Consider the following 18,870-nt stretch of genomic DNA (forward strand, 5'->3'; position numbering starts at 1 on the left):
GATTAAAATAAATACATCATTTCCTTTGGTTTGGTGACTTAACCATTACTGACAGCACCACCCTTTGGTTTGGTCAATTAACCATTACTGACAGCACCACTGTTTGAAGATGGACGTTGATTTTTACATGATGTCCTCTTCTGGGGAGGGAGATTCTGACAACATCACTGTTTAATAACTGTTTAATAACTGTCCATCAATGGACTGTGAGTGGCCGTTTCTCATGTGAAAGGTGTATTCTGCAGTGTGTAATGGATGTCTAAATGGTTTTCTCTGCTGACAGATGGAGCAGATAAGAGTTGAGCTGTTGCAGGAGAGGGCAGTCAGACAGGACCTGGAGTGTGACAGGATCACTCTGGAGAGAGAGAGACAGGTACTGGACTTTCTCAATTTCTCCTCCTCTCCCATCTCTCTTCACATGTAGTCCTCTCCATTGGTGGTTGAACTTACTGTATATGTCACCCCTTGAATCATTGGTGGTTAAACCTGCTGTATATGGTACCCCCTAAATCATTGTTGGTTAAACCTGCTGTTTATGGTACCCCCTGAATCATTGGTGATTGAATCTGCTGGATATGGTACCCCCTGAATCATTGGTGGTTAAACCTGCTGTATATGGTACCCCCTGAATCATTGGTGGTTGAACCTGCTGTGTATGTTACCCCCTGAATCATTGGTGGTTGAATCTGCTGTATATGGTACCCCCTGAATCATTGGTGGTTAAACCTGCTATATATGGTACCCCCTGAATCATCCTCCATGCTTCCTGTCTCTTTTATATGTGCTCCCCCTTTGTTGTTCTCCTCCAGAATAAGGATCTGAAGAGCAGGGTGCCTCATCTAGAGGGCTCCCAGAGGTCCAACCAGGATGGTGTGGTCTCCAGACTGGAGGGAAGGATCCAGGAGCTGGAGGGGAGGCTGGAGGGAGAGGAGAGTTGAAGGGGAGAGGTGGGGAGAGGTGAGGTGGAGGGGAGAGGAGGGGTGAGGTGAGGTGGAGGGGAGCTGGAGGGGAGAGGTGAGGTGGATGGAAGCTGGAGGGGAGAGCTGGAGGGGAGGCTGGAGGGGTGAGGTGTAGGGGAGGCTAGATGGGAGAGGTGAGCTGGAGGGAAGAGGGGAGGTGAGCTAGAGGGGAGGCTGGAGGGAGAGGTGAGGTGAGGTGGAGAGGTAAGGGGAAGAGGCTGCAAGGATAGAAGAGGGGAGGCTGGAGGGAGAAGAGAGGTGAGGTGAAGATGCTGCGAGTGGAGCTGGAGGGAAGAGGCTGCAAGGAGAGGAGAGGTGAGGGGTAGGCTGGAGGGAGAGGGGAGGCTGGAGGGAGAGGAGGGGGGAGGCTGGAGGGAGAGGAGAGGGGAGCTGGAGGGGAGCTGGAGGAGAGGCTGCAAGGAGAGGTGAGGTGTGAAAGTATTTGGTAGCAGTTGGTAGCAATTGGTAACAGTTTGTAGCGTGCTCGACCCTGGACTATTATGTTGCCAGTTAGATTCTTCCCTTGGTTTATAATGCTGTGGTTAAAATCCATCACCGTCACTACAGCAATGAGAAGGCATCTACGGTACAAGGGTTTAATGTTTAGATGGTGTTGAGGGCTATGATCCTGAGTGTCTGACAGGGTTTAATCTTTTTCTTCTCAGAGACAACATCAACCTGCAACAAGCCAACAGGAAACTAGAGAGAAAGGTGAAGCAGATGATGATGAGCACATATCAATGCAGAACCAGGAAGACCAGGTGAAGTGGAACACTTACGGTCGGTCAAAATAGTTACTTTAGCACTTTATTTGAACTGTACGTCATAAGTACTCCTGAGTGGCGCAGTGGTCTAAGGCACTGCATCGCAGTGCTAACTGTGCCACTAGAGATCCTGGTTCGAATCCAGGCTCTGTCGCAGCCGGCCGCTACCGGGAGGCTCATGGGCCGTGCACAATTGGCCCAGCGTCGTCCAAGGTAGGGGAGGGAATGGCCGGCAGGGATGTAGCTCAGTTGATAGAGCATGGTGTTTGCAACGCCAGGGTTGTGGGTTCGATTCCCACGGGGGGGCCAGTATAAAAAATATGTATTCACTAACTGTAAGTCGCTCTGGATAAGAGTGTCTGCTAAATGACTCAAATGTAATAAGTGTTGTATTACAGTCATAAACCTGACATTACAAATGTTTTAAGATGTCATGACATCTTTATGTCTCTGAACGTCAAGGGGCAAATTCAGATAAAGTGTTACCAGAGTTACAGGAAGACACAGGTGTAATTCACATCCATTGAGGACTTTGCATTGGCCAATACATGAACATCCTACCTATGAACACCTCTTATAGCTGACCCAGAATCTGAAGACGGACAAGTACTAATGTAGCCGATGTGAAACGTTGACGTCACCCGCTCTTGAGACCTTGAAGTAGTTGTTTCCCTTGCTCCGCAAGGACCGCAGCTTTTGTGGAACGACGGGTAACAATGCTCCGTGGGTGTGTTCAGAGGGTCCCTGGATTGAGCCCAGGTTGGGGCAAGGAGCGGGACGGAAGCAACACTGTTACGCTAATACAGCCATTACAGACAGACTTAAAAACAACACATCAATGAATTATTTAAAAAAAAAACGATGTACTGTAACTTCCTGTCCTCTCCATCAAGGGGCTGAAGACGTAAGTACTGATACAGCCATTACAGACACAACAATAGACGGACAAATTTACAACAACACATCATCAACTAACTGTAACCAGGGATGGAATTGAAGGATTTTGGGCACTGGGCAGCCTGGCTAGTAGACTGCGATTTTCTACTAGCCTGGATGACATTCAGGTCCAGAATTTGGGCCATGCGTTGTTCGAAAATAAAAAGAAACACTGGCCTAGTGGGCTAGTTTGGCACATTTTCGACTAGCCCGGTCTGAAAAGTACTATCTTTATTTCCATCCCTGACTGTTACCCACCCTCTCCTCTCCTAGCTGAACCAGAGGCTGAAGACTGCGAAGAGACCGATGGATGGGGCTGAGCAGGAGATAGAGCGACTGTAAAACTCGTAAGAGGAAGTTACAGAGAGATCTGGATGAACAGATGGGAGATCAACGACCAGGTCCTCAGCCAGCTCAACGCCCTGCGCTCAGAGATGAGGTGAGTTGAATGCAACAATGTGTGGGGTATCTATCTTTCCAGCCCGGTCTCATAGACTAGATGTAAGATAGTAAATGTATATCCGAGACACTCAAATGAGTATGGTATGGTGACATAAGGGGACCGAGTGGCGCAGCGGTCTAAGGCACTGCATCGCAGTGCTAGAGGCGTCACTACAGACCCGGGTTCGATCCCCGTCTTTATCACAACCGGCCGTGATTGGGGAGTCCCATAGGGGCGGTGCACAATTGGGCCCAGCGTCATCCGGGTTAGGGGAGGGTTTGGCCGGGGTAGAGCCGTCGTTGTAAATAAGAATTTGTTCTTAACTGACTTGCCTAGTTAAATAAAGGTTAAAATAAATAAATAAGACAGAAGGTAACTTAAGGCAAAAACGAAAGGAGTGTGGTTGGATGGGTAAGCGTATAACGCGAACGTCTAGCAACCCAAAGGTTGCGCGTTCGAATCTCATCATGGACAACTTTAGCTACTTTGCTAATAATTTAGATAGCATGTTAGCTAACCCTTACACCTTACTCCTAAACTTAACCCTAACCTTAACCCCTAGCCTAGCTAACATTAGCATTAGCCACCTAGCTACCTAGCTGATGTTAGCCACAACAAATTAGAATTCGTAACATTTCATACGTTTTGCAAATATGCCACATATTGTACCTTTTTGTAAATTCGTAACATATTGCCGGTTTTACAAATTCGTAACATATCATATGAAATGGATTGTGGACATTCACCAATGTAATACATACCATATGAAACGTAACATATGATACTAAATGGAGTGTCTCGTAATTACGACCAGAATAATACTAAATGCTCTGAGACCAGGGTGATGTTTTAATTTTTGACTTCAGTTTTTGTACCGGGCGTTATTGTCGTTTTATAATGCTTCTGGTCTTTTCCTTTTTCAGGCATAAGCAACAGAAATCGGCTCCTGAGGATCCTGAAGGATGATGATGCGGTCTATGAGGATGACATCAACTCTGACTGACTTCCTTACTTCTAGTCCCGTGTAGCTCAGTTGGAAGAGCCTGGCGCTTGCAAGGCCAGGGTTGTGGGTTCGTTTCCCACGGGGGGGCCAGTATGAAAAATTTATGCACTCACTAACTGTAAGTCGCTCTAGATAAGAGCATCTGCTAAATGACTAAAATGTAAATGTTGTGACAAATTTGGTACACATGTTGCAAACAGTGTCAAGACTCAACATATGCAAGAACATTCATATCGACCACACGGTGGCGCTATAATAACATACTATGCCATTTAGCAGAAGTTTTCAACTTTTATCCAAAGCGACTTACAGTCATGTGTGCATACATTTTTACATATGGGTGGTCCCGGGGATCGAACCCACTACCCTGGCGTTACAAGCGCCATGCTCTACCAATTGAGCTACAGAGGACCACAGGCACACGTTCATATCTCTTGATCTGTTTGACTCAAAGTGCTGAAATTTGGGCAAGCTATGTACATGCATGCATTGGACATGCGACTGAAATGTTGCAGGTAATGAGAGCGCTTGGCATGAAGCGCTAGTCTACACCCATTCAGCATGTCTCATTGATCTCTATTGTTCATACCCATGGCAATAGCTTTCACTCTGGCAACTCAAATAGCTTCATGGTTTCCAGGGCTGAGAGTGAGACCAGGGGGGTAAAAGAGGCATTTTGGGCTAAAATGTGTTAAATAGCAATTGGAAGTTCTGGATGAAACTGGTGAAAGGAAAATGACATTAGAACATTTTAATACTTTCAAACGGTAACATCATTTAGTTATACTTTATGATTTTCCAACATGCTGATTCTACCGTTTCAGTGGATTACGTTTCTAATTGCTGCAAATATTTCTAAAAACATGTTGTTAGTGACAATGTGTTATTGTACTTACAAAACAACACACAGCAGCAGAGACAGTTGATCATCTGGCAGAAGTGTGCCTGTTACAATGGGGACATAGCGCCTCCTACTGGATGAAATCAGGAAACGTTTACAGTGCCTGGTATTCCCAGGCGGTCTCCCATCCAAGGACTAACTAGGCCCGACCCTGCTAAGCTTTATGAGTTTATGGTAAAGTATATAAAGTTATTGTCTTAAAAACAAGTAAATTGAACCAAACATAGCAGCATACCATTTTCATGAATTTTGCTAAAATGTACAATTGACAAACAGTTGTATTTTACATCTTTTTCTAACAGTAGAAATTCTTGAACCCCTAAACAGCAGAGCTGTTGCAAACACAAAAACCAGGAAGAGGGCGAACATTTCCCCACACCAATCAATAAATTCGAGCATCAAATAGACGAACTGGTCTTATCCCCAATTAATTTTTTTATATATACAAATGTGGAAATCTCGATTGCATAATTTCTGGTAGTGGGGGACTGCGTTCGCGCTCTCCCCTGATTTCATTGTAAAAAAATAAATTGGGGATAAGACCAGTTCGTCTATTTGATGCTCGAATTTATTGATTGGTGTGGGGAAATGTTCGCCCTCTTCCTGGTTTTTGTGTTTGCAACAGCTCTGCTGTTTAGGGGTTCAAGAATTTCTACTGTTAGAAAAAGATGTAAAATACAACTGTTTGTCAATTGTACATTTTAGCAAAATTCATGAAAATGGTATGCTGCTATGTTTGGTTCAATTTACTTGTTTTTAAGACAATAACTTTATATACTTTACCATAAACTCATAAAGCTTAGCAGGGTCGGGCCTAGTTAGTCCTTGGATGGGAGACCGCCTGGGAATACCAGGCACTGTAAACGTTTCCTGATTTCATCCAGTAGGAGGCGCTATGTCCCCATTGTAACAGGCACACTTCTGCCAGATGATCAACTGTCTCTGCTGCTGTGTGTTGTTTTGTAAGTACAATAACACATTGTCACTAACAACATGTTTTTAGAAATATTTGCAGCAATTAGAAACGTAATCCACTGAAACGGTAGAATCAGCATGTTGGAAAATCATAAAGTATAACTAAATGATGTTACCGTTTGAAAGTATTAAAATGTTCTAATGTCATTTTCCTTTCACCAGTTTCATCCAGAACTTCCAATTGCTATTTAACACATTTTAGCCCAAAATGCCTCTTTTACCCCCCTGGTCTCACTCTCAGCCCTGGAAACCATGAAGCTATTTGAGTTGCCAGAGTGAAAGCTATTGCCATGGGTATGAACAATAGAGATCAATGAGACATGCTGAATGGGTGTAGACTAGCGCTTCATGCCAAGCGCTCTCATTACCTGCAACATTTCAGTCGCATGTCCAATGCATGCATGTACATAGCTTGCCCAAATTTCAGCACTTTGAGTCAAACAGATCAAGAGATATGAACGTGTGCCTGTGGTCCTCTGTAGCTCAATTGGTAGAGCATGGCGCTTGTAACGCCAGGGTAGTGGGTTCGATCCCCGGGACCACCCATATGTAAAAATGTATGCACACATGACTGTAAGTCGCTTTGGATAAAAGTTGAAAACTTCTGCTAAATGGCATAGTATGTTATTATAGCGCCACCGTGTGGTCGATATGAATGTTCTTGCATATGTTGAGTCTTGACACTGTTTGCAACATGTGTACCAAATTTGTCACAACATTTACATTTTAGTCATTTAGCAGATGCTCTTATCTAGAGCGACTTACAGTTAGTGAGTGCATAAATTTTTCATACTGGCCCCCCCGTGGGAAACGAACCCACAACCCTGGCCTTGCAAGCGCCAGGCTCTTCCAACTGAGCTACACGGGACTAGAAGTAAGGAAGTCAGTCAGAGTTGATGTCATCCTCATAGACCGCATCATCATCCTTCAGGATCCTCAGGAGCCGATTTCTGTTGCTTATGCCTGAAAAAGGAAAAGACCAGAAGCATTATAAAACGACAATAACGCCCGGTACAAAAACTGAAGTCAAAAATTAAAACATCACCCTGGTCTCAGAGCATTTAGTATTATTCTGGTCGTAATTACGAGACACTCCATTTAGTATCATATGTTACGTTTCATATGGTATGTATTACATTGGTGAATGTCCACAATCCATTTCATATGATATGTTACGAATTTGTAAAACCGGCAATATGTTACGAATTTACAAAAAGGTACAATATGTGGCATATTTGCAAAACGTATGAAATGTTACGAATTCTAATTTGTTGTGGCTAACATCAGCTAGGTAGCTAGGTGGCTAATGCTAATGTTAGCTAGGCTAGGGGTTAAGGTTAGGGTTAAGTTTAGGAGTAAGGTGTAAGGGTTAGCTAACATGCTATCTAAATTATTAGCAAAGTAGCTAAAGTTGTCCATGATGAGATTCGAACGCGCAACCTTTGGGTTGCTAGACGTTCGCGTTATACGCTTACCCATCCAACCACACTCCTTTCGTTTTTGCCTTAAGTTACCTTCTGTCTTATTTATTTATTTTAACCTTTATTTAACTAGGCAAGTCAGTTAAGAACAAATTCTTATTTACAACGACGGCTCTACCCCGGCCAAACCCTCCCCTAACCCGGATGACGCTGGGCCCAATTGTGCACCGCCCCTATGGGACTCCCCAATCACGGCCAGTTGTGATAAAGACGGGGATCGAACCCGGGTCTGTAGTGACGCCTCTAGCACTGCGATGCAGTGCCTTAGACCGCTGCGCCACTCGGTCCCCTTATGTCACCATACCATACTCATTTGAGTGTCTCGGATATACATTTACTATCTTACATCTAGTCTATGAGACCGGGCTGGAAAGATAGATACCCCACACATTGTTGCATTCAACTCACCTCATCTCTGAGCGCAGGGCGTTGAGCTGGCTGAGGACCTGGTCGTTGATCTCCCATCTGTTCATCCAGATCTCTCTGTAACTTCCTCTTACGAGTTTTACAGTCGCTCTATCTCCTGCTCAGCCCCATCCATCGGTCTCTTCGCAGTCTTCAGCCTCTGGTTCAGCTAGGAGAGGAGAGGGTGGGTAACAGTCAGGGATGGAAATAAAGATAGTACTTTTCAGACCGGGCTAGTCGAAAATGTGCCAAACTAGCCCACTAGGCCAGTGTTTCTTTTTATTTTCGAACAACGCATGGCCCAAATTCTGGACCTGAATGTCATCCAGGCTAGTAGAAAATCGCAGTCTACTAGCCAGGCTGCCCAGTGCCCAAAATCCTTCAATTCCATCCCTGGTTACAGTTAGTTGATGATGTGTTGTTGTAAATTTGTCCGTCTATTGTTGTGTCTGTAATGGCTGTATCAGTACTTACGTCTTCAGCCCCTTGATGGAGAGGACAGGAAGTTACAGTACATCGTTTTTTTTTTAAATAATTCATTGATGTGTTGTTTTTAAGTCTGTCTGTAATGGCTGTATTAGCGTAACAGTGTTGCTTCCGTCCCGCTCCTTGCCCCAACCTGGGCTCAATCCAGGGACCCTCTGAACACACCCACGGAGCATTGTTACCCGTCGTTCCACAAAAGCTGCGGTCCTTGCGGAGCAAGGGAAACAACTACTTCAAGGTCTCAAGAGCGGGTGACGTCAACGTTTCACATCGGCTACATTAGTACTTGTCCGTCTTCAGATTCTGGGTCAGCTATAAGAGGTGTTCATAGGTAGGATGTTCATGTATTGGCCAATGCAAAGTCCTCAATGGATGTGAATTACACCTGTGTCTTCCTGTAACTCTGGTAACACTTTATCTGAATTTGCCCCTTGACGTTCAGAGACATAAAGATGTCATGACATCTTAAAACATTTGTAATGTCAGGTTTATGACTGTAATACAACACTTATTACATTTGAGTCATTTAGCAGACACTCTTATCCAGAGCGACTTACAGTTAGTGAATACATATTTTTTATACTGGCCCCCCCGTGGGAATCGAACCCACAACCCTGGCGTTGCAAACACCATGCTCTATCAACTGAGCTACATCCCTGCCGGCCATTCCCTCCCCTACCTTGGACGACGCTGGGCCAATTGTGCACGGCCCATGAGCCTCCCGGTAGCGGCCGGCTGCGACAGAGCCTGGATTCGAACCAGGATCTCTAGTGGCACAGTTAGCACTGCGATGCAGTGCCTTAGACCACTGCGCCACTCAGGAGTACTTATGACGTACAGTTCAAATAAAGTGCTAAAGTAACTATTTTGACCGACCGTAAGTGTTCCACTTCACCTGGTCTTCCTGGTTCTGCATTGATATGTGCTCATCATCATCTGCTTCACCTTTCTCTCTAGTTTCCTGTTGGCTTGTTGCAGGTTGATGTTGTCTCTGAGAAGAAAAAGATTAAACCCTGTCAGACACTCAGGATCATAGCCCTCAACACCATCTAAACATTAAACCCTTGTACCGTAGATGCCTTCTCATTGCTGTAGTGACGGTGATGGATTTTAACCACAGCATTATAAACCAAGGGAAGAATCTAACTGGCAACATAATAGTCCAGGGTCGAGCACGCTACAAACTGTTACCAATTGCTACCAACTGCTACCAAATACTTTCACACCTCACCTCTCCTTGCAGCCTCTCCTCCAGCTCCCCTCCAGCTCCCCTCTCCTCTCCCTCCAGCCTCCCCCCTCCTCTCCCTCCAGCCTCCCCTCTCCCTCCAGCCTACCCCTCACCTCTCCTCTCCTTGCAGCCTCTTCCCTCCAGCTCCACTCGCAGCATCTTCACCTCACCTCTCTTCTCCCTCCAGCCTCCCCTCTTCTATCCTTGCAGCCTCTTCCCCTTACCTCTCCACCTCACCTCACCTCTCCCTCCAGCCTCCCCTCTAGCTCACCTCCCCTCTTCCCTCCAGCTCACCTCTCCCATCTAGCCTCCCCTACACCTCACCCCTCCAGCCTCCCCTCCAGCTCTCCCCTCCAGCTTCCATCCACCTCACCTCTCCCCTCCAGCTCCCCTCCACCTCACCTCACCCCTCCTCTCCCCTCCACCTCACCTCTCCCCACCTCTCCCCTTCAACTCTCCTCTCCCTCCAGCCTCCCCTCCAGCTCCTGGATCCTTCCCTCCAGTCTGGAGACCACACCATCCTGGTTGGACCTCTGGGAGCCCTCTAGATGAGGCACCCTGCTCTTCAGATCCTTATTCTGGAGGAGAACAACAAAGGGGGAGCACATATAAAAGAGACAGGAAGCATGGAGGATGATTCAGGGGGTACCATATATAGCAGGTTTAACCACCAATGATTCAGGGGGTACCATATACAGCAGATTCAACCACCAATGATTCAGGGGGTAACATACACAGCAGGTTCAACCACCAATGATTCAGGGGGTACCATATACAGCAGGTTTAACCACCAATGATTCAGGGGGTACCATATCCAGCAGATTCAATCACCAATGATTCAGGGGGTACCATAAACAGCAGGTTTAACCAACAATGATTTAGGGGGTACCATATACAGCAGGTTTAACCACCAATGATTCAAGGGGTGACATATACAGTAAGTTCAACCACCAATGGAGAGGACTACATGTGAAGAGAGATGGGAGAGGAGGAGAAATTGAGAAAGTCCAGTACCTGTCTCTCTCTCTCCAGAGTGATCCTGTCACACTCCAGGTCCTGTCTGACTGCCCTCTCCTGCAACAGCTCAACTCTTATCTGCTCCATCTGTCAGCAGAGAAAACCATTTAGACATCCATTACACACTGCAGAATACACCTTTCACATGAGAAACGGCCACTCACAGTCCATTGATGGACAGTTATTAAACAGTTATTAAACAGTGATGTTGTCAGAATCTCCCTCCCCAGAAGAGGACATCATGTAAAAATCAACGTCCATCTTCAAACAGTGGTGCTGTCAGTAATGGTTAATTGACCAAACCAAAGGGTGGTGCTGTCAGTAATGGTTAAGTCACCAAACCAAAGGAAATGATGTATTTATTTTAATCTCCAGTCAGACAGGATCCAAAGACTGTAACCTCTACTGCCAGTCAGAGACAGCCCTGGTTGAGAGGGGAAGTGGCACCAGTAAATAGTTAGATATTCTTTTTGTATTTTCAGAGAAACCAAAACAGAGTTGAACCGATCTGCTCCCATGGCATGCTTTACCAACACACAAACACGTCACGCATGCACCCACACACACACACACACACACACACACACACACAATGCATTTATAGCTGTGTCAGCATTTCACAAACATACTGTACACAAACTCGATAAACTTGAGAACAAAACTGGATCCAAAAAAAATCTCTGGATTAATAAAAAATCTCACAATCTCACAATCTGAACTTCCTTAGTCAGCAACTGAAGGCAGAGCAGGAAATGTGAGCATTCAGACCTAAATGTGTTTTAATGTAAAGTCAGAGTCATCCAGCATGATTCTATGAATCCAGTTTACATTATATGCTTGGCTGTCTGCCATTGGTGGAGGAGGGTGAGTGAGTGAGTGAGTGAGTGTGAGTGAGTGAGTGAGTGAATGAGTGAGTGAGTGAGTGTGAGTGAGTGAGTGAGTGAGTGAGTGAGTGAGTGAGTGAGTGAGTGTGAGTGAGTGAGTGAGTGAGTGAGTGAGTGAGTGAGTGAGTGAGTGAGTGAGTGAGTGAGTGAGTGTGAGTGAGTGAGTGAGTGTGCACTGGCCTGTTGTTTCCCTTGGTCCTCTGTCCATCAGGAGATCTGCTCCTCTCCTCATTCAGTTGGTGTTCCAGATAGCCCACCTGACCCTGGGAAACAGACATGTAATACTTTTGTAGTGCTTACGGATGTGTTATGAATGTGTTATGAATGTGTAATGAAGTTTTTGTGTAGGTGCCTTAATGTATTTTTTTTATTATTTATTTAACCTTTATTTAACCAGGAAGGGCTCATTGAGATTTAAAATCTCTTTTTCAAGAGCGTCCTGGCCAAGATAGGCAGCACCAAGTCATTACAAAAAATTACAGACAGACAACATGAAAAACTACAAGTAATCTAGTAAAAACCATTCATGAATTCACAGGAGTATAACAATATCAAAAACAGCAAATTAAAAACATTGACAGGTCAGTGAATCAGCCTCAAAATCCTTCATCAGAGATTTAAAAACACCAATCGGGACAAGTTCTTCCAGTTTAAAATTATTTTGTAAGGTGTTCCAAGACGATGGCGCAGAGTACATAAAATACCTTTTACCAAATTCAGTTCGGACATTTGGAACAGTTAGCAGGATAAAGTCCAGTGAACGAAGAGAGTACCCACCACATTTCTGAACAATAAAAATGCCCAAATAAAAAGGTAGTAAACCCAAAATGGCTTTGTAAATAAAAGTATACCAGTGACTGAGCCTACGAGTGACTAGAGAAGGCCAGCCAACCCTGGTATACAAAGTACTTTATGTATATTCATATTCTATAATGATGATTAAATGGGGCTACATCAGTCAGGACAAACCTTGATTGAGGCTCCCGAGTGGCACAGCGGTCTAAGGCACTGCATCTCAACGCTAGAGGCGTCACTACAGACCCCCTGGTTTGATTCCAGGCTGTATCACAATCCAGCCGTGATTGGGAGTCCCATAGGGCGGCGCATAATTGGCCCAGCGTCGTCCGGGGTAGGCCGTCATTGAAAATAAGAATTTGTTCTTAACTGACTTGCCTAGTTAAATAAAGATAAAAAATAAATTGAGGAAATGACGTCGTTTACTAATTTATCCCCCAAAAATAGCACTACACCACTGCCTAAACCTGCTACGAAAAGTCAATTTCGACAAAAGCGGTTTCTCTTCTAGACAAAACCCTCCTTAGGAAGGTTAATTACAGCTCGGTCTGTGCTATCCGAGATCCTTGGGATGTCCCTACCCCCAATGAAGTTTACATTTAAAATGGTTAAGGTAAGAGTTATGGTTAAGATTAGGGTAATAGTAGGGGTTAAGGTTAGGGTTTAGGGTAGGGGTTAGGGTAGGGCTTTCCCAAGGATACCGGATAGCACTGACCATTACCGCTCCCCCTTCCGTATCATGATAGACTCCCGATTGGTCAGCGTCACCCACCTTCTGTCCGCTGAAAAGTCAGTTCTCACTTTTAGACGAAAGAGGGGACACAAAACGAGTGTTTTGTTGATATTAGCACGCCTCAGCACGGGAAACACTCTTTTCATGCCACTTCGAATACCGAAGCAACTTCTTCGTAGCAGGTTAGGAGACTGAGGTTAAGGTTAGGAAAGGGGTTAGGGTTAGTGAAAATAACTTCTTATCGAAGTGGCTTAAATAGAGTGTCCCCCACAGCACAGCTGATAAAGTTGAGAAGACTTCTAGCTAAGGTAAACTGCTTCAAAGCTTTATTACTAATTCTGGCATTTACAACATTAGAGAATGATTTGGATAGTCAACCCCCACTTTTTTCTACTCAAAATGCGGGTGTGCAAGCCAGTTACTGCTAGCTATCTAGCAACCTGTTAGCTTAGCCAGAGTGGTATCAAAGACAGTAAACTCCGCGGTGGTATAGACGGGTTGGCCGACAACGTCACAAAAATTATGCGCGTGCATCGAGCCTGTGCTGCAGATTAAAAGGTGTGAGATTAATACAAAGCATGAATTGAATTTAAGTTTTTGTATGTTTATTCTGTTACTCAGTAGGTGATTGATAATAACATTTTAAATATTTTAAATAAAACATCAGTCATTAATGATCTAGAATGAAATTACTAAAACGTAAATTTGAAAAGGAGTGCAGTGTCATCATTTGCTGTCTGTCTTTTGGGACCCTGTCACATCCATAATGCAGAACATCACATCCATAACGCAGAACATCACATCCATAACGCAGAACGTCACATCCATGACGCAGAATGTCACATCCATAACGCAGAACGTCACATCCATAACGCAGAATGTCACATCCATAATGCAGAACGTCACATCCATAACGCAGAACGTCACATCCATGACGCAGAACGTCACATCCATAACGCAGAACGTCACATCCATAATTTTCCTTTAGCGTTATTATGAAAGTGCAAATATTTATATAATTGTTGAGGTATGCAGCACTCTAATTCGCAATGAAAATAGTGTTTTTCAAATAAAGAATTGTAGATGCATTTTTTTAGTACATTTGTACATTAATGGTTGGTTAAGACGGGACCCACGAGTGCACTTTGATAGCCTATGCAATAACTATTCAAATGACCGGTGATTTCTTGGTTCTTTGAGGTACACTGCATTTTCAGATGACAACAAAAGTATTACGATGAAGTTTGGTGAAGAAATCTTTAATATATAAACAGTCATTTTTTTCACAGAGCACATCCATAATGCAGAATGTCACATCCATAATGGTACATTTTCCTCTCTAAAGTTTATATGACAATTTCTATATTTTCATCATTGTTGTTTTTGTGTGTTGCCAAGCCTTTATTTTAGTGACTATTAATATTTTACCCTAAGACTTTGACATTCAAAGATGTTTGTGGCGGCAGGTAGCTTAGTGGTTAAGAGTGTTTTGCTAGTAACCGAAAGATCGCTGGTTCTAATCCCCGAGCGGACTAGGTGAAAAATATGTCGATGTGCCCTTGAGCAAGGCACTTAACCCTAATTGCTCCTGTAAGTCGCTCTGGATACGAGCGTCTGCTAAATGACTAAAATGTAATGTAAATATTTGCTGATGTGTCTATTCTCCCCAAAATGCCTGTCCATTTCCGTCACATCCATAACACAAGTTCTGTTGTTCTGTTACTTCAAACTGGTATTACTTAGAACTTTTTATTTTTATGTCTACACTTCCCCCATAATTAATAGCATACCATTTTCATGAATTATGCTAAAATGTAGAATTGACAAACAGTTGTATTTTACTTCTTTTTCTTACATTAGAAAACAGCACATGAATCGGATTCAGCATCGACAGACTCTGTTGATTCTTGAACCCCTAAACAGCAGAGCTGCTACAAACGCTAAAACCAGGGAGAGTCTGACCATTTCTGTACACCAATCTAGAATAACAGTGTTCGAAAGATGTGCTAGTTCTATCCTTGATTTACTTTCTACAATGAAATCAGGGGAGAGCGCGAACGCAGTCCCCCACTACCAGAAATTATGCAATCGAGATTTCCACATTTGGGAAATTCGCAGACGTCGAGTCTACAGTAGCGCAACGACTGTAGACGACTGTAGACGACTGTAGACAGTTACGCGTTCTGTTTGGTCTAGAGTCTATAGTCACTGTAGACTCTAGACCAATCAGAACGCGTAACTGTCTACAGTCGCTTGCGTCACTTGAAAAACAATCTCATTAGCAGCCTCGCAAAAATCGCATTAGCCCCGTATTTGGACCCGACTTTCGCTCATTACTTTATTCGTATATCATTCATTGTCTTGGGATTTGGTGGAAGTTATCTGAGACCCTTGGAGACCTTAACCAACGTTTTTGTTTTGTGCGAATTGGTCTAGTTTTTCTCTTCGGCTCTGCCGAACATGATTCCAGGTACACAGGTGTATTCTCTATACTTGTAACAAATTAAATATGTGACCCTGTCATTAAGCAATAATGACAGGAGAGGGGGTGCGATTGTACTGAATATATCACAGCTGTGATTTGGATATAGCTTTAATACAACCATTCTACAATTGCCATTTATTAGTTAACAGTAATAAGCCACAACAGATTATGATTTGTTTCTTTTTTTAATCATTTATTTTCCTCCGCCAACACAAAAAGATCTGCAACTGGACTTCGGACTTGACTTTTGCCAAGCAACACAAACAAAACATTTATTAGAACACCTGTAAAGCGGAGTGATACATGTAGTTAAAAGTCCCCGTGCAGTAACGCTCAATATAGGAACTCATGGAATGCCCATTGTCCAATCAAACTAATTAGTTGAAAAAGTGGAACTAACTGTTGTATAATACCTTCAATTTTGATTTTCAGGTCCCCACTGTGCAGCACGGCCCTATCAGGTTTACCTGATCAGTGGCATTGCACGGTGGAACTCTGACAGGAGCGGGGATGCCGTGTTTGGTGGCAAAGGACGGCACCACAGGACCTATTCGGCGCCGCTGATTGATCGCCTCAACGCTCGCTGTCAGCAGCTGTTCGGAGAGACTGTGGAGGAGAATTTCCGGGCCCCTGCTGATGTCTCTTCCAACGAGCTGCTCGGGTTGGAGTACCTGTTCAGCCAGAGCACGGGGGAATCTGGGCCCTTCTCTCTTCAGGACATTGTCAACGATGGACCTGGTCCAGAAGAGGAGGTGCTCCGACCTGGGCAGCCTGATCCAGATGACGCAGACGAGGCGTACCAGAGCGATGTGGAGGCACACGACCGTGCGCTGGATGCCGTCCTGCCCCACATCACACTCACCAGCGACGAAACCGCCACTGTTCACCCTCCGGCCTTTGTGAGTAGCCGTGTGTCTGCTAGAATGAAATACAATGCACCAGTTACTGAAAAAGACAACATATTTGAACTTACCACATTCATATGGCTTTTTCTTTTACAGGAGGATGCCTGCAGTCCAAACCCTCTTCCTGGCTTTCCTAAGTTGGAAATGTTCTGCTCTGTGCTGGTGGAGATTGGCCTGGCAGAAGAAAAGCTGTCACTCACCACCGAGCAGAGAAACCAGGTCCTTAAAGCCTGGAATGCCGTGGAGGAGCATGACAAGCAGCCACAAAAGTTCAACCAGTTGTACAGAACACACTGGGGCAACACCCTCTACTGCCGCACAAAAAGGGACGATCTTGTTGACGCTGCTCTGATACAGAGGGTAAAGATGGCCAAGCGCTACGCACCAGCGCAACAGGACATCAGTGCTCAGCACAACAGGCTGATGTACACGCTGGTGAAACTGTTGTGGTTGCGCTCACCTCAAGGCTCTCGCAACAGTCCTGAGAAGAGAACCCTCTTGAAGGCGTACGAGCGAGTCCAGCACCGGATTTTAGTGGAGGATCCAGTCCTGTGCAAAGCAGGCATTCCTCTACCCAAGATTAACAGCAAGACTGTGCAGGACTTTATCCGTCGCCAAGAGAGGCTCCTCAACTTGCACGCCACAAAACAGCCCTCCACCATCACTAAGACCACCTCCATCTCATCTGCAGACCTTCCACCAGCACCACATCAGCCTGCAGTCCTCCCTCCACCAGACTACCCCCTGATGGAATATGTGCCCACACCCAGCACAGCAGGGACCAAGGTGTTAAAGGGAAGGACAGATATGATGGCACCACTCTCCCGGCCTCAGCCACCGATGCCACATTTGCTACTGCCACCACCAGTGAGAAAACCCAACGCCCCCTCTACCATCACCAGACCTGTGCCCTCCCTCTCTGCATCTACAGCAACCCCAGGAATTGCTGGCCCCTCCACATGGCCCATAATGCCTGCTAGTGAGGCAAATCCAGGGATTGATGGTCCACCTAAATCAGTCCCTCCAACTCTGCCCAAAATGCCTACTACAATTGGCACAGCGCACACAGTAGTACTTCATTCTGGGCAAGAGCTACGCAATTCAAGCGGAAGCATAAGGAACACTCCTCAGAAGTAGGAGCCAAAGTGTCAAGGGTGCAAAATCTCCCTGTCTGTACACTCTGTGGCCAAACAACCCAGGGACATAAAAAATACAAAAAAAAGAGTTTCTGCCCTACAAATATGATGTCCCCATCAAAAGGTCTGGACAACAAAGTGTACAGCAGCTACGAACACTTCACCTCTGTTGTTGACAAGTTGTAGTAATATAAATATGTTGTAATAAATCTGTAAATATGGGACGGTTGCATTGTACATATGGTAAATAGGCTTTGATTTTATGACATTTTATATTGTCTAACTTATATTGTCTACACTGTAGTGCTGTGTTTTTTATAAGTGTTCCCCAATATACATGCACTTTATTCATTAAAGTGGTCAGTGCTACAGTAACAGTTGTGGAATATCAATTAATGAATTGAACAATGGGGTTATATTTGTATGTATCAAAACATAAAGACACAGATAAAGTAACTGAGGTAAGGAAATGTGCCAATAGCACAATGAAATCAGATCATTTTGCACATATTTTAGTAGAAAAGGTAAAGCCACAAAACAACATTAAATTCCTTGGGAAAAAACTAAATAGGAGGCATGGAAGCAGTTATTGCCATCTATCAGTTCAATCTGTCCTGAAGTTCAATTAATTCTGTTTCACTCACACACTGACAAACACCATATAATTACTTATCCCACGCTCCAAACTTCCAGCCAATCACGATCGGGGGCAATTGCACTACTCTACGGCGCATGTCAAATCTGTTGATGTACCCTTGAGCAAGGCACTTAACCCTAATTGCTCCTGTAAATTGCTCTGGATACGAGCGTCTGCTAAATGACTAAAATGTAATGTAAATATTTGCTGATGTGTCTATTCTCCCCAAAATGCCTGTCCATTTCCGTCACATCCATAACACAAGTTCTGTTGTTCTGTTACTTCAAACTGGTATTACTTAGAACTTTTTATTTTTATGTCTATACTTCCCCCATAATTAATAGCATACCATTTTCATTAATTATGCTAAAATGTACAATTGACAAACAGTTGTATTTTACTTCTTTTTCTAACAGTAGAAAACAGCACATGAATCGGATTCAGCATCGACAGACTGTTGATTCTTGAACCCCTAAACAGCAGAGCTGCTACAAACGCTAAAACCAGGAAGAGGCCGAACATTTCCCCAAACCAATCAAGAAATTCGAGCATCAAAAAGACAAACCAGTCTTTTCCCCAATTTATTTTTTACAATGAAATCAGGGGAGAGCGCGAACGCAGTCCCCCACTACCAGAAATTATGCAATCGAGATTTCCACATTTGGGAAATTCGCATTCGCGTCGAGTCTACAGTAGCG

The 18,870-nt window shown here is 44.4% G+C and overlaps 1 protein-coding gene across 2 annotated transcripts; it reads left to right on the forward strand.

Annotated features, from left to right (window-relative positions):
- Positions 1-15,292: 15,292 nt before the first annotated feature.
- On the forward strand, positions 15,293-18,166 carry LOC311148965 (uncharacterized protein). Of its 2 annotated transcripts, XM_084186014.1 has the most exons (3): positions 15,293-15,479; positions 15,927-16,393; positions 16,496-18,166. In XM_084186014.1, the coding sequence occupies exons 1-3, from the start codon at positions 15,470-15,472 to the stop codon at positions 17,534-17,536; spliced, it is 1,518 nt and encodes a 505-aa protein (XP_084042140.1). In that variant the 5' UTR covers positions 15,293-15,469; the 3' UTR covers positions 17,537-18,166. The 2 variants fall into 2 exon arrangements, with proteins under 2 accessions (XP_084042140.1, XP_084042139.1); XM_084186013.1 differs by having other exon boundaries at positions 15,927-18,166.
- Positions 18,167-18,870: the final 704 nt, after the last annotated feature.

The sequence above is a fragment of the Coregonus lavaretus genome, assembly GCF_964263955.1.
Source record: "Coregonus lavaretus genome assembly, chromosome: 21".
Taxonomy (NCBI): domain Eukaryota; kingdom Metazoa; phylum Chordata; class Actinopteri; order Salmoniformes; family Salmonidae; genus Coregonus; species Coregonus lavaretus.